Source organism: Thunnus maccoyii, chromosome 14, assembly GCF_910596095.1.
Source record: "Thunnus maccoyii chromosome 14, fThuMac1.1, whole genome shotgun sequence".
In the NCBI taxonomy this organism is placed as follows: Eukaryota; Metazoa; Chordata; class Actinopteri; order Scombriformes; family Scombridae; genus Thunnus; species Thunnus maccoyii.
In genome coordinates, this window is record NC_056546.1 from 14994866 (window position 1) to 15010308 (window position 15443).

Genomic DNA, 15443 nt, shown 5'->3' on the forward strand with positions numbered 1-15443 from the left:
CTTCACAACTTTATAAGGTGATAGTAAATGTCAGTGTTGTGTTTGCAGCTTGTTGCGCTGCCCCCAAGTGGCCAGAAAACCAACTGCAGGTTTAAATTTATATAATAGGGGCAAAATTATGATTTTTGGGGAATTGCAATAAAGCAATAACAACTATGGCCTCAGAAATTCAGTCTAGTATCCGTGGGAATTGTGTTCACATTGGATAATTCTGCAGCATGTTCAATGCCACTGCAGGAAGTAATGTGTCGGTGTGAATGTCAGGGTATAGCACATCCAACTTTAAAGCCAGCGGCCAGAGTTTACCCATCATCACTCTTGACACCGTCACAACAAAAATTGCTTAAGCTTCAGAAATGTAATATTTGGCAGAGCTGTTGTATTGGATTGCATTATCCTGTACATGTGTTCCTGTGTCAGTGTTTCCTACAGAAAGAGCATGTAAGACAAGACGAAATCCTGATTCCCACTCTCAATGTCACTTCACACTACACAATCACATGGGATTCCTGGCCACAAGCTGCCAGTGTCCTGCAGAAAATAGATCTGCCCACCACAGTTCTTATTACTCCTTAAGCCCTGGCACAGCCTGGGGTTAAACCATCGTGCCTGACAGGAAGAAGAGAGACGAGAGAGAGAGAAGAAGAGAGAGGAAAGAGAGAAATAAAGACAGCAGAAAGACATAGAGAGATAAAAGAGACAGAAAGAGAGGAGACATAGTGACAGTAAGAGGGAGAGGAAGATGTGAAAGTGACAGAGTGAAAAGGGAGGGGGACAAAGCTCCCAGAGGTACTGAGGACAATTTGTCTCATATATATATATAGCACACATTGCTAGTTTTAGGCCACATGGAAATTGCCTGAAGATTCCAAAGCTTCTGTAATAAAGTTGCATATTTTTGTGTTTGAGTCAGTGAATGTCTGCAACACACTAGGCCTTCTTTCCCTTCTCTAACCCTACTACTCCTTATTAGCAAAGCCAGCACTAACACACACACACACACACACATACACACACACACACACATGCAGACATACACAGGAGAACAGAGATTGCCTGAGGGAAGGCTGCAGAGCATGTGAGTCTATTTCAGGATATAAAATGTTTCCTCACGTTAACCTCCTCTGACCAGGCACTCTGCCTCTGGAAAACGCAACCAGAGAGGTAAAACTCATTTGTTCACAAGGGCAAAAAGAGTATGTTCATGATGATGTTCTAAAAATAGTCGTAAACACCTTCAGTCAGTCAGCAGGAGCCAGCCCTTTGTTAGCCTGAACATGACCTTGGCAAGCTGCAGGAGCAACAGCAAGGTTGCCCCCTGAGAAGACAACAACAACACACTCCTGCCAGCTTGACTAATGCTCACAACCATAATGCAAAACACCAAATCTCTGAACTGTCTTACTGCTCTAGTGAGCATAAGCATCTTGGAATATAGTTACAGAATTGTTAGAATTATTGTTAGTATTCAACTCACCCAATACACCCAATATATAACCAAATATCAATATACAACCAAAAAGAAAAATAGGGGCACATTTAGAATGTGATTCGAGTACAATAACTGAATATCTTGCTCATATGCCTTATTTCTCAGCATGGAGGAGTCTGTAAAGCTGAAAGAAGGCCAGGTTAGTACTTAAATGACTGATTTAGGTCAAGGCACATTACTAAAATAAGAAATACTTTAACACCTACAAGGGCAATGGACAAATAAAACCTCTGCAGGGAGGCTAAAAATAGATAATTCAATGTTTTCATCTGAATGCAAATGACTTGCATTCCCCTTCAAGCTTTTCCTCTACAAAGATGTTATTCATTTTAGACTCTAAAGGAGTAGGTTGTGAATAAAAATAGCACATCACTAAAAGAAACCACAACTACACATGGAATGCTTAACAACGCAATAAACTAAAAGGAAATACTAAATGTTTAAAAAAAAAAAAAAAAAGAAGTAAGGACACTAGGATAAAAAGGAGCTGTATCTTGCTGAACAGCATCTGGTAATACCATCACTGCCTGGTACAAAATCACTATCCAGACTCTTCTCATTTGTGGTTCTGCGATGGTGGGATGAGCTACCCAGCTCCATACGGTCTGCTGACCCCTTTGGTGCATTCAAGAAACGCCTGAAAAATCAGCTCTTCTGTGAACACCTCGACACTTGAGGCCCTTAAACTTTTTGGCATGTTGTTGATTGTTGCACTTCTCTCTTATTTCTTATGCACTTGTCCACTTCCTGTTGTTTCTTACTTTATATTTTAAAAAAAATCTTTTGTCTAGTGCTCTTTCTCATTGCATTTGTACCTGGTCAACTACTTGAGACTTTGTACCACGGCTCTCCCGGAGTCACTGTCCTCTAACGCTTGATTGTCTTGCCTCGCTTGTAAGTCGCTTTGAATAAAAGCGTCTGCCAAATGACAAAATTTAAATATCTTTGCAAGAGAAATTACACTTCTACTAGTTCATGGTTAATTTATTCATATTTTTTTTTAGAACAATCCCTCCTAATCCTCTCATAAAGAAAAGAAATCTATCCCTTCTGACCTAAATTTTTAGATAAATTTCAAATCTTTATTAACTTAACAACAAAAAAAAATTCTTATCAAATTATTAAATGTATTTTTAAGCTGGCTTTTGAGTTCACTACAGCACTGAAACAGCCTGAGTGGAAATAAATGATTTGGATGATTTAAAAAAAAAAAAATTATACTGCTGTATTTCCCCATTTGGATCAGTTTGTTCTGGCGGGTGTGAAAGTACTGTCAGACAAACTTGAACATGGTGGGTCTGAGTTCACCTCCGACTGTACTCTGGTGTGAATGCTATTCAACCAACCACAGGGGTAAGTGATTTATGATTTTAGCATGAATTCCAAAAGCTAAACTACTATTAATAAATGTATATGATCCATGTGGTGATCATGGAAGCTGTTGCAGTAAATTGCAATATACAGTATACTGTATATTTAGATCATTTGGTAACTGAAGAAACCCCCACCCACCACCCCAAATATTACAGTATGGCATGTTCTGCTGTTTCTGGCTGTCAATCACTATTCATGACATATGAGGTCCAGTTGTAGCCACAAATAATAATAAAAGTGGTGTAAATTGTGGTTTTTGTATAAATTCACTCAGGAACACTGGTAACAATTTTTATAAAATGAAATATTTTTTTATTTTTTGGGGGGTTTTCTGGTAAGTTGCCATGAATTGACACAGTGGCTACAAATTCCAAAAAAAGCCACAAAGCCACTTAAATCATTTCAATCTCATCTCATGTTTCTCATGAGAGTGGGTCATGCTGTGTTCATCCTCTGGTCTAAAAATAGCCCTTTCGCTCGGCATGGTGGGATATCAGGAAACCGCAACAGCAAATGGCCTTTATATTGCCATGGTAACGTTGATCAACAAAGAGGTTGGACCATTCGGTGTGCACTGATAACACAAAAAAAGGATCAAATTGCAGACTAACTAAGCTAATCATCTCCAAAGCAATTTCTTTCATTAGACTTAAATTAGTGTTTCATCCACCACATCCGCTAACTTCACTCTCATTGGAAGACTTGTTTAATGTAAAGCTTCACCACATGTGAGCTAAGCAGGACTCCAAAGGCTGTCTGTAGAACAAAGCTTAATTTTTGAAGTCTCCAGGGAGAGGCTCCATGATCATAACACTAGCACTGTGATGTGCCATAGCATTTACAAAAGCCCATTATCTACATGTGACAATGATGCTTAATTTTCTCTCTTTTTCAGAGCAACTCACTCAGTTAAAAAGAGAAAATCTCCCTGAAAGTGTTGAAAAAATATTAAATGCATTTAGTCTCAAGATTTTGAAATGACTCATCGAAATGAGTCATTGCCTGTTTGTGGATTTAAATGTGAAGCCACTTGGGAATGGTGTCAGCTACTAATTAAGTCATCTCACGGTTACATGGTCTTCTCTGATCAACTCGGAGACTCAGATACTCCATCCAGACCTAACAGCCAGGTACTGTCAATGACACCCCAAGAAGGAGAGGTCCCTATATAGGTTATCCTTCATCCCCACAAAGTCTGCCAAGCTTGTCTCACTGCTCCGCCATATTTCTCACCTTACCCCATTAATTAGTCATTAGGTACTGTTTCTTTTTTCAGTGCTGACATTGATCGCACACTAACGATAGAGTTACAGGCAGAGGCCACTGTTTATTAGGCCTCTTAGAGACAAAATCGTGTCTCTGCGTGTACACGTGCGCGCCTCTGCAAGTTAATGCGCATGCAAGTGTGTGCATGTAATAATAATCCGTATGTGTGACAGGGAGGGATCGAGAGAGGAGAGAAATATAGAAACAGAAGTGGAGCAGGAACAAGGGCATCCCTTTAAGAGCAGCCTGCAGAGACTTTGTCCTACATTCCTCTTTATTTGTTTGATGGGAGCACAGAAGAGGAAAAAGAAGGGATGAAGGATGAAGGATGAGCCAAGGTATTAAAGCATATTCAGATGTGGGCAGGAGAGGACACTGTATCCTCCCATTGAAAATATCACCAAAATAGCACCAGTTTGGCAAGAGAAGTCTGCTGCAGAGGAACTGAAAAGGCGGTGTCTTATCACGCCATTTTATGTGTTGCACAGAACTGTGGTTAAAAAAACATTTTGTAAAAACAAACAGATGGACAATCATTCTCAGTGTTTACTGAAGCTACATCTTCACTCCCATTCATTAAAAAAACAGTCCTCTTAACAACAACATGGTTGCCAAGTCAGTGACTACTATCCACACTCATTTGGGAGGGCAGCCATTTAATAATTTCAACTTCTTTTCAAATTCTGGGTTTTTGTGGCTCTTTGCTGCAGGATACTGGCCAACAGAGTCCCTGCTATGAAAACCCCACCTGCAGAAAGCGAGAGACAAAACAACTCCTCAGAGACTGGTGCCTGGGCACCAGAAAGGTACATTTTCTTCAGAGTTTTACCCAGTGTGTGTATGTGTGTGTTCGTTCCTGCCCCAAGGGACTATACCCTGCTTCACTAAAGTAGACATAAAAGCCCATCGTGCAGTTGCAGCCTCCCAAGGTCCAACCCACATGCACTTATTCCACCACATGTCTCTTTTCACTTTTACCACAGGGACTCAACCATAATCCGTCCTATTACTGTTGCCTTTTTCACAGACGATTTCAGTTCTCTTCATCCGATGGCCAAAATGGCAGTTTGGAAGAGAAGGGGAGGCAAACCATAGATAGAGCCTGAATAGTTCATGAGTCTGTAACATGAGGCCTTCAGTAAGCTATTTGGTAGAGTAATTACTACCATTAAAAGAGTGACCTATAAATCTTTGCTCATTGATTTCCTCATTAACATTTAGTGGCAAGGAAGGTAGATGGAGAGAAGGTCATTTGTAAAGCATTTTTAGCATTTGAGTAGGGGGTGTGAATGTGAATCTGTTCATTTATGCATGTAGTGTATGCCCCTCCTCCTTCACACATGTAGGCACATGCAACCCCTCACACAAGGTGGTAATCAGAAGAAGAGTACATGTCAATATTTGTGTCCTTGTGGCGAGTGTTCTTGGGAAGAATGAATGTCACAAATGCAACAAAAGAGAGCAGAACTTTGAAGTTTAAGATGAATTTGAGATCCAACCCTGTGCTCTGTGGTCTCTAGACTATAATGCTGTTTACTTGTGACAGCTAGTGTGGACCTGACGTGTGTTTTTCACAGTGATAATTGGGAACCATTTGCCCTTGGTGGGCCATATGATGCATCTTGGATTATTTTGAGTTTGGCAGCTTCAGACATCTTTGGCAATTAGATATTACATCAAATAGATTGTTGCGGAGACAAAAACAGACATAATAGATCTTTCTTAATAGACACCTGAGAGAGATTTACTGTCAGGTCAGTTGTGTAACATCTAACAATGGGTGTAGTGCACATGAGAGGCTCCAGCTGTTGCAGTGAGAGTATGGTTGTAACACAAGCATGGCCCTGTTTAGGAGCCCCCAGAGTCCGGTGAACCTGCTCTGGGTTGATCAGTAGTTCCCCTGAGAGGATGTGCACACTCATGTGAGCTCAAGCTTGAGCTAATCACAATGATGAGGGTAGAAACCAAGGGGGTGGTGGGGGAGGTGGGATTTTGGCCTTGGATAAATGGGAGCACAGAGAGAGAGGTTGGGCAATGCCTTTGGGATGCCAACTAACATAGAAACACACTAAAAATGCACTGTACGTAGAAAATACAAAGAGTAAATACTATAGTATGAGAAACTACATCCATACAGCAAAACAAAGTATTAATTAGTCTCCCTTTTTGACCCTGCTGGTTTGATGCTATGCCATGGTACATCTCTGCAAACCTTACTGTGTGTTTTCAACCTTCCTCTCTTGTTGTCTTTTGGATAATTTATCAATGTCTGCATATCTGTCAGTGCTGAAATGTCAGGTTAAATATGTAAAACATGTATGTACAGTATGGATATGTGGTACAATGTGGTACAGTGCTGCCCAATCAGGTAACTCTTGATGGATATTGGAGGTTAAATAATAAATAACCCTAACTGCAATAACTGCATGTTACTTGCATCCCACCAGTTCTTTCAGGCTGTATTTTCTAAAATGATTTAATGATTCATTGATTAATGATCATTACATGACTGATGATTGATTTAGAAAATTCCTTTGTGTGTTTAGTCATCATCTAAATATTAAGGAAGATTATAAACTTGTATGATATGAAATTTGTCTCTCGATCTCTGTTTCTGCTCAAGATATGCCAGAGGCAGAGAGGAAAACAAAGAGGAAGCAATAGAGGGATATATAAAGAAAGACAGAGAATGTGGAGGAGGAAGTAAAGGTTTTCATCCTGAGGTATAAATGGGTGACAGGATTCATGTTAAGAATAAATTCCCACTGCTCTAAAGATGAGACTGGTTGGATTGTCTTTTAGATTTACGTCTTTTAACAATTTTACATCTCCATCCCTGTTTTAGACACTCAGTTCCCTCAGGGACAGAATTTCACAGTTCACAGATACTGTATTAAAGTGAAAACAAACTACAGGAAGGTTGCCATTACTTAAAGATATCATGCTGCAACAGCCAGCAGAGGGAAGGAATATAATGAAAAAGTACCATATCATGGTCAAAATGTTTCAGTCCCAACATTCCATAACTGCAGGCATTATAATAAATATTTAAGGTTTTATTTTGTATAATCAATGGTGCATGAAATAAAGTTCACTCAAAGGCACACAGAGTTGGTGTACATGCAGGGCATGGTGACACATTTTGGTTATTTTATTGCCAGAGGCACATGGCATAATTCTACATAATTGGAAGTAAAATATTGCTTCCTTTGCTTTAATTTTGCTCTAAACCATGGTACTTTTAAAATGCGGGGAACAGTCAAGATCTGTGCTGCAGAAGTTTCATCTAACTGAAATCGTGAGGTGCAGAATTGCCACATATAGTCATAAGGTGCAACATAAAGTAGCACCTTAAATTAAATTAGCTTGTAAAATATATCACATTTGACTGCTGTGTTCTGATGTTCCTTGTAAAAAAAAATTTTTTGAAAAGGTTATCATGACCCAAAGGAATGATGACCAAAACTATCATCAAATCAACAGAAAAAGCAGGCAGGATCAGCAAATACAAACATTTTAACCCATTTAATACAGTGACACATGGAAAAAGAACATCTTTTTTGTATTTCATGTATTTCACATGGCAACAATTGTTTTGTTTGGTGAAAAATAGTTAAAATACTTCTGTATACACTGGAGTCCATTCCCATATCACACTACCTACCAAAGAGAATTAGGTTGAGCAAAATGTTCATTTTTGCCTGATAATGTAGCATCTTGTAACCATGGTCTGACCATGCACCTTACTGCCAAAGCTAATGAGTCAATATCCTTACCAGAGAGAAACTCATCTAACTGAAAATATATATACATTTTAAATTCCAAACTCTCCCTGTTAAAAGGTACAGTCTGGATCTGGATGGTGTGAAAGTGGCTGCAGTGGTTATCGGACAGATGCCAGGCCTGCAATCTGTCTCTGGGTGCCAGCCGGGGATACGCACAAACTGACAATACACACACTCACTCACTCACACACAGAACAAGATCCCCAACACATACAGTATCTGCCTGTCTCTGTTGCCATGGAAACTGACTCCCATTGACAAATCCTCAGATGCAGATGTGTGTGTGTGTATGTGTATGTATCATTGCTTGTGAGTACTTATGGGGGTGTGAATATGTGCATTTGCATTTCAGAGATTGCAGTGTGTGGATACGAGTAAGAATGCATGTGCACTAGTAAGTAGGCCAATGTAAATGTATGTAAAGTTAATTTTACCCAGTATAGCTGTCAGAGGATGTATGAAATGTCAAATGATCCAAAAAATAAGTAATGAAATTAATACTTACTCTGAAGAATCTATAAAGTATATTCCGAGGGCCCCGATGCTGAGTGCAAAGACTAACACCACCTGCAGAGAGAAAGAAACAGACGGAGGAGAAATTAATTTCATGCAAAAGAGACTTCTCATAGACCTACAAACGTTTTCTAACTCTGCTTATTAATGTACTACACAATGAACAAAGACTTGTATTCAGTTCGGGTGGACACAATAGACAACATTAGTTACAGAATCAGTAATTAAACGACAACTTTCCACTGTATTTGCAGGTTGCAGAACAGTGGACGTTTTCAAAAAGCATTCACTGAATAATGAATGTTCACCTTCATGTCAGCAAATACAGCCTACTGAATGCTAGCAGTGTAAGGTCAAGCCAGCACAGTTATAGGAAGCAAAGAAAGGACACACATTTGTAAGCCTAACTGTACAGAAGAGCAGTGACAATGTGTGTAGGGGGTGTTGAGAGGAAGTGCTTAGAGAGGACTGCAGTTATCAAGTGTTGACGTGTACTCTTCAACTACTATGCTGAGTCAGTGCTTGCATTGTGTGAGATTGTGACCCTGCTGGACTGTTGTCTGCATAATGTTTCAGTGACTATATATGACTGGTAAGGTAAAGTCAGGTAAGGGAACAATATTAGCAGCAAATACCTGTACCCAGCATCTTAAGTTAATTAATCTTGTAGAGAGTCTAAAAACATAGTTTTGTTCAAATAATAATAAAGACAAACTTTGAATCCGTTTAAATTCATTAAGATCAGTGTGTTTCTGATTTTTATTAAATGACGCATTTCTTCAGATTATAATGCAAGAAATCATGGTTGATTATTAAAAGTCAACCTAAGGTAAATAATTCTCGCTGGGTTTCACTTAACTAACAGCACTTTCACATCCTAACTGTGGAAGTTGGACATAGCCGGTATGTTAATGTCAAGGCTTTGTCATAACTAATTTCAGTCGTGTGCTTTGAGAATGAATAACTTCCACATTCACAGAGACCTTCGTCTGTCAGACCATGAACAAACCCAAACATCTCTGCTTCCTCTGCCAGTGTAAGTGTGTTCATTTGAACTGAACACCACAGTAAAGGTGGCAGCACTTAAGAGCACAACACATTATTCAGCCACCAAACTCATCTATAGTGCAACAATTCAGCAATACAGTAGCACAAAATATGAATGCATTATTTAAATCTAATGTAATGCTGTATATCTTATAACAATAATTATACAGAAAAACTACAGTTAGATCCTGTAGCAAATACTAAAAAACTGAATCATTTTTATATTGGTAATTTATATGTCAGCTTCCACTTATTCCACTCCCTCGTAAAAAAAAAACAAAACAAAAACAGCCACATGTGCCTCAATAATACCCTTCAGCAAACTGCACTTGCAAACATTAGAGGTCATATCACCGTCATCATCACTGCCACTATCATCGCAATCATCATCTTCTCAGCAGCTGGCCGGCATAGCGAGGCACAATAGTTCCTCCACTGTGATCCATTCTCCTATTCAGCGATCTCACAATAGAAGCCCACTGGTGTGGCTTATGGTGTCATTCATTATTGATGATAGGAGCTTGATTACTTTCATCTGATGGTCCTTTGGATTGATCCAATGCATTGTCGTTGCGGTACTAAGTAAACACCCCCATTCCACTGCATTTTTAATGGTTTGCCGCTTGAATGGAGGATGATGGTGATCCTGGGCACTGAGTCGTCCAGGGCCGGAATAACCTTACAAGCCAAAGACATCAATGATGCGCCGCACAAAGGAGATGGATAGCAAGCTGAAACATGATGATAACATCTGGCTTTTTGAATAAAAGGCATTTCACTGGACTGATTAGGAAAGGAAGCAATTGACTTGAGGGAATCATATGATCCAGAACCTGTTGTGTTTTCTATACAGGAATTAAAATATGTGCTTTTCCCACAAGATGGCATAGTATGCTTGTGGTGAGTTGCAGGTGCAAGGTGAACACCAAAGCCAAAGTGAGAAACCCCCTTTACACACAACAGCATTTGGATGTTAATGCTGCAGAAGCTCACACAGTACATTTAGATGCATATACACTGACATTTCCTTCAAGCTAATCTTTGCCTCTAATGTTCAAAGTAAGAGGGTCACATGGGGTTGAGAAAGAGAAAAGAGAGAAAGAGAGCAGTGGAGAAGGGGGCAGAGAGAGGGAGAAGTATGACTGAGCAGTCAGTGGTTGGTAGCTGAGAAGCTGAGCAGTGAACAGTGAAGACCCAGCAATGAGTTGAGGAGATAAGAAGCGTCATCATCTTAAATTGACCCAGTTATTCAGCTGTGAAAGCCAGTCCACCCCTTCACCCCATCCCCCCCTTTCTCCCTCTCTCACACACACACACACACTCTCTCTCCACAGAATGTCTACGAAGGCTAACTGTCGACCTCAAACCCACAATCTACCAAAGACAACCAACCGAGCAGCCGCCACTGCAAATCAGGACCAATATAATAACACTCAGGGGAAACCTACAAGAATAGTGATGGTAGAGGGGCATTCCCTCCGTCTACAAATGAAATTGAGAAATTAAAAAAATGAAAGACAGAAATAAAAGGATTGCTAAGTATAGCCACTGCTGCAAATGCTCCTGTAATAATTGCAAATTAGCTTTTTTAATTCCCTGATTCACATGTGATGATATGGCATGAGTGAGTCACGTTTGTTCGCAACAAACTGTGATATGTCGACATCATGTCAGCAGACCAGTATTCTGTGATGATGTCTATGTTTTCTCCTTAGCAGCCGTGTAGGTTTTCATTAGTGTATCCCTTTCTATATTTAACATGCTGAGCTAAATCTGTTGGATGTTTTCCGAGGTGCACTTTAGCAGGCAGACTGAAAGACTGGAAGTGTAAAAGAGGGCAGTGTTAAACCGTGTATATGTGTGTGCGCTTCAACGTGTACAGGTTTCAGGTTCCAGCATTGCAAGCGGGCTAAAGGTAGCAGCAGTCATATGACGCCTGCAGAATTGTAAACACATAATAACACTAACTTACATGTATAAACACACGTGAGTGTGTGACGTTCTCAGTTGATCTGGCAGTCTAGAGAATTTCGAGGGTTCATCACGGCTTGTCTGTGGAAGCTCTTTGAGGTGCCCTAAGACTGAGCCAAAATTTCACACAAGACTTCCTCCTCCAACAGGGGGCCTGTCTAATGACTTCCTCTATCCATTAAGTGTACCCTGTGACAGGGAGAGAGCACAGTCTTGCAGACAGGTGATGTGGGCTGACAACATAAATAATATTCCCTTCGCATTGAGGCCAACTACCAAGGTCAAGAGAGAGGCGACTCAAAGGCTTCTGACTCCTCTGCATTTCATTTCAAAGTCCCTCTCTGTATCCTAAAAAGAGGAGTAATTTCAGAAAAACATGAATACAGTAGAAAATAACCAAATGGGATGTCTTTTTTTCCCAATTACAGTGAATTAAATACCTGAAAAATCTGGGTACTTCCATCATGTCGCTGCAAAAAGAGACGACAAGAAAGGAAGAAAAACGACAGCACTAATTGATTCATTCATTCCAAAAATGGCATTTGTTTATGTTCATGTGGAAAAACCTTCTAGCAGGCATAGTAATTATGACTCTTAGCCATCAGGAGCAAAGGAGGAAGGATGATGAAGGGAGCAGGTTAGGGTGGATGGGTGGTTCAACAAAATGTGGGACTTTGCCACAGGAGGATACTGTTCATTTCCTGTTTTGTTGTTTGTTTGTTTTATTTTAACCATGATTGCACTAACTTTCATTAACCTTAACCAAGTGATTATGATTGTACAGTAACCATAATGACAAAGGTCACATTATTATTTTTTAACCATGATCACATACTTATTTGAACCGAAAAAATGCCAATTTCCTAACCCTAACTAAGTTGTTTTTGTACCTAAACCCGGTCAAACCTTAAACACAATATTGTCACACCATAAAAGCCTTTTCTTTTTCAGGTTTTGGAAATCACTGACAAATGATGTTGTTCTGCTGATAGAGGTTTCAGATCAGAAGACGCTTACATGTGTCGTTCTGGAGGGCAGTTACAAACAACAAATTTTATCATTTATTAAAAATTGGACTTGCAGGATGTTTACACAACAGGTCCTCAAAAATAGGTATTTAAATGTTCATAGATAAGAGGATACTACCTTGGTCTATTGCAAAATCTTTGTTAGACATTCTCTCTCGGGCGCTCTATATAACAAAGTAATGCTAGTGGATTTATTCTAGCTCTCCCCAGTTGTAGATACACAAAATTGTCACCGCCATTTTCTCTACTTAAAGCACTGCATCAAAAATATCCTTGTTGGCAAATTGTTGGTTTTTTTTTTTGATAAGGTCAAAGGGCTACATCATCAGTTTTTAGCAACTCCTACAATACAAATTGCTATTGATTTAAATTCTCTTATTGGTAGTTTAACACATTTTAAAAGTAAAGCACTTCTCTTACTAACTGTGTGAACAAGAAAAATCATCTGCCATAAAAAGTGTATTGTTTTTTGTCTATTGTATTATACATCTAAACAAGCCTCACATATTTAAAATCAGTTAATCACCCAGCCTTAAGGACCCCCTTTGTTCACATCATCTCCAATAAAACCTTGGCTCACACCACATGAGAGAAAGTTTGAAGTTTTAATCTGAAGCTATTTTAGTTAATTTATTAAATAAAAAACCTACTTGTGCAAAATATTAATAAAATCCAAAGCCTGGGGCTAATGAGGCAGCTCAATTGTGAGCTGATTTGCATGCTATTGTTTCAGAGCTTCCAGAGGTCGACATCAAAGGCAGAAAAACAGATATCCTCAGGGGTAGTGTAGTTGTTAAGTAAGAATTGGGAGAAAATCTCAACTGGAATATTTTTGTTCCTCTCACTGTCAAATACTTAAATAAATACTTTCTAAGAATTTTAATGGGTTCCCCAAGATTACATGAGTGGGAATCCTCAGCGGGAAGTCAAGAATGCCCATCAGTACTGTGTGGCATCAGGATAAGCTTGTTCATTAATCCAGCCTGGCTCGATGGGTAGCCAGAAAGAGGAGTTCCAAAATGTCCGATTGATGCCTCAGCCAGAGAGGATTTCAGAGGTCCACAGCCAAGGAAAGCTCTTGCGAAACCAGTGCACTGTTTCTGTTTTCCTGTGGCTTTAATCTCTCAACATACACATCTGTTTTTTATAACAGGTTTCAAATAAAATGAGAAGAGCAGCAGTCAGTAAATATTCATTCGTATCCGATACAGATTTTCTCAGAGTAATTCACATCATTGAAACAGAAGACAAATGCAACTCTATAGTGTTCGCTCGCTCATCAAATTGTCACAATGTTTGCACTGCAGAGCAAACATGTGCATCCATTCCGAGTGTTTGCTTTCATAACAAATACTCCTACATTATCAGACACGGCTCCAGTGTCAATACAGATTCAGACACAAAATGAAATAGAATCACACGTCACTGCACAAGGTAAGTGAGAAGACTCTCACTAGGGAAATGTCAACATATGAAACCTCCATTAAACTTTGATGGCATACATCCATACATCAGCACACGTCAAGATCTCCCCTGTCCCTCGGCCTCAAATGGCAGAGAGCTATAGACGTAGCTTCGTAGGTGTAGGTATGATCTGACATTCTGTTAGAAAACACACTCTGTATTCTAGTCACACACTGCATAACTCAACCCACACTACAGATTCACACTGTGTGACTGAACAGACGTACCACAAGCATACCAATTCATACTCAAGCTTTCTTTCCGGTTTGACAAGGATCACCAAACATGGACAGGTTTTTAAAGTCGATTGTGATTAATAATAAAAGAGGTCATACACATTTTTGTGTAGGACTAACATAAACAACAAACACTGGATATATGTATTTTTGTCTTAATACTGTATGTCTGACAATCCTTTGCCCAAATCGAGAAGTCCAAAGTGAAAGAATTTTCCATGAAAGAAGCATGAAAGAAGGACACAAACATTTTCTGGGCTTTAAATCTAATATCATCAGTCAGTTACGCAGCCTTGAATGAAGACAATCCAGTCCGAGGCTATCAGAGTACTGGAAAGTCCACTTAAGACTGTCTGAGGCTCAGTCTGCTGATAGCTTGCCTCTGAGCAGACTTTCCAATGACGTGAATGCTAATTGCCCCTTTCGTTACAGTTTCACCCTCCTAATTAAATATTTCCTTTTTTTATTGATACAACAGACAAGCAAGGATACAAAAACTTATTATGCTTGACTGTCGAGACAGTGGGGCCAATTACACCCAGATTTCAAATTTACAATTCATAAATTATGAGAGTGCAGACTCAAAGGTGCAGAGTACAAAAACAGGCAGGATACAAGCTAAACCCTGACTAAGTTGTGCACTGGTGTGTGTCTGAGTTGTTTTCATCATATAAATCCAGAGAAGACTCAGTCAATTTTAGAAGGCTAATGAGGAAGCCCAAAAAATGAGAGCGAAATGAGATGAAGATAAATTCTGCATGTGCTAATTTCCTGTAATTAAATGTCTAAAACCACTTCAGTAATTTGTAGATGTAAGTCCAGACGGCCTAATACACCTTATCTGTTTACTCTATTTCTTCTTCATTAGCTGCTAAACGTGCTTTCCATTTTTTAAGAAAAGAAGGTAAACGACAGAATAAAGGAGAGAAAATAGGCTTTAACTGACACAGACTGCAACACAGTCCTGCCTCTCTTTTCATCTTATCGTCCCCTTTCCCTCCCCTCCCCTCCCACAGCCAGCTCCTTTCGTGTTACCGACCAAGGTCACACTGTGCCCGTCTCTGGAGTACAGTCCAGGTGAATAGAGGATCAGTGGAAGGACACTAACGTGTCCTTCAAGGCTCATATGCATCATTCATTCACAACTCCACCCACATGACAGGATGGTCTATTTATTTCCAGGACATTTTTGAAAAACATCAATTTCTCACTATTCAGCATGCGATTAAGGGCTATGCTTCAAACCCGAATGAACCTATACAGCCTG

General features: G+C 39.6%; 1 protein-coding gene across 9 annotated transcripts in view; it reads right to left on the bottom strand.

The window, feature by feature from the left end:
* The window catches only part of kcnma1a (potassium large conductance calcium-activated channel, subfamily M, alpha member 1a), a 141240-nt gene that overhangs the window by 67480 nt on the left and 58317 nt on the right, over positions 1-15443 (bottom strand). For all 9 annotated transcript variants that reach the window (XM_042433073.1, XM_042433074.1, XM_042433076.1 and 6 more), the window contains exon 3: positions 8423-8484. In XM_042433073.1, coding sequence (XP_042289007.1) covers positions 8423-8484 — 62 coding nt within the window. The remainder of the gene's footprint in view (positions 1-8422; positions 8485-15443) is intronic.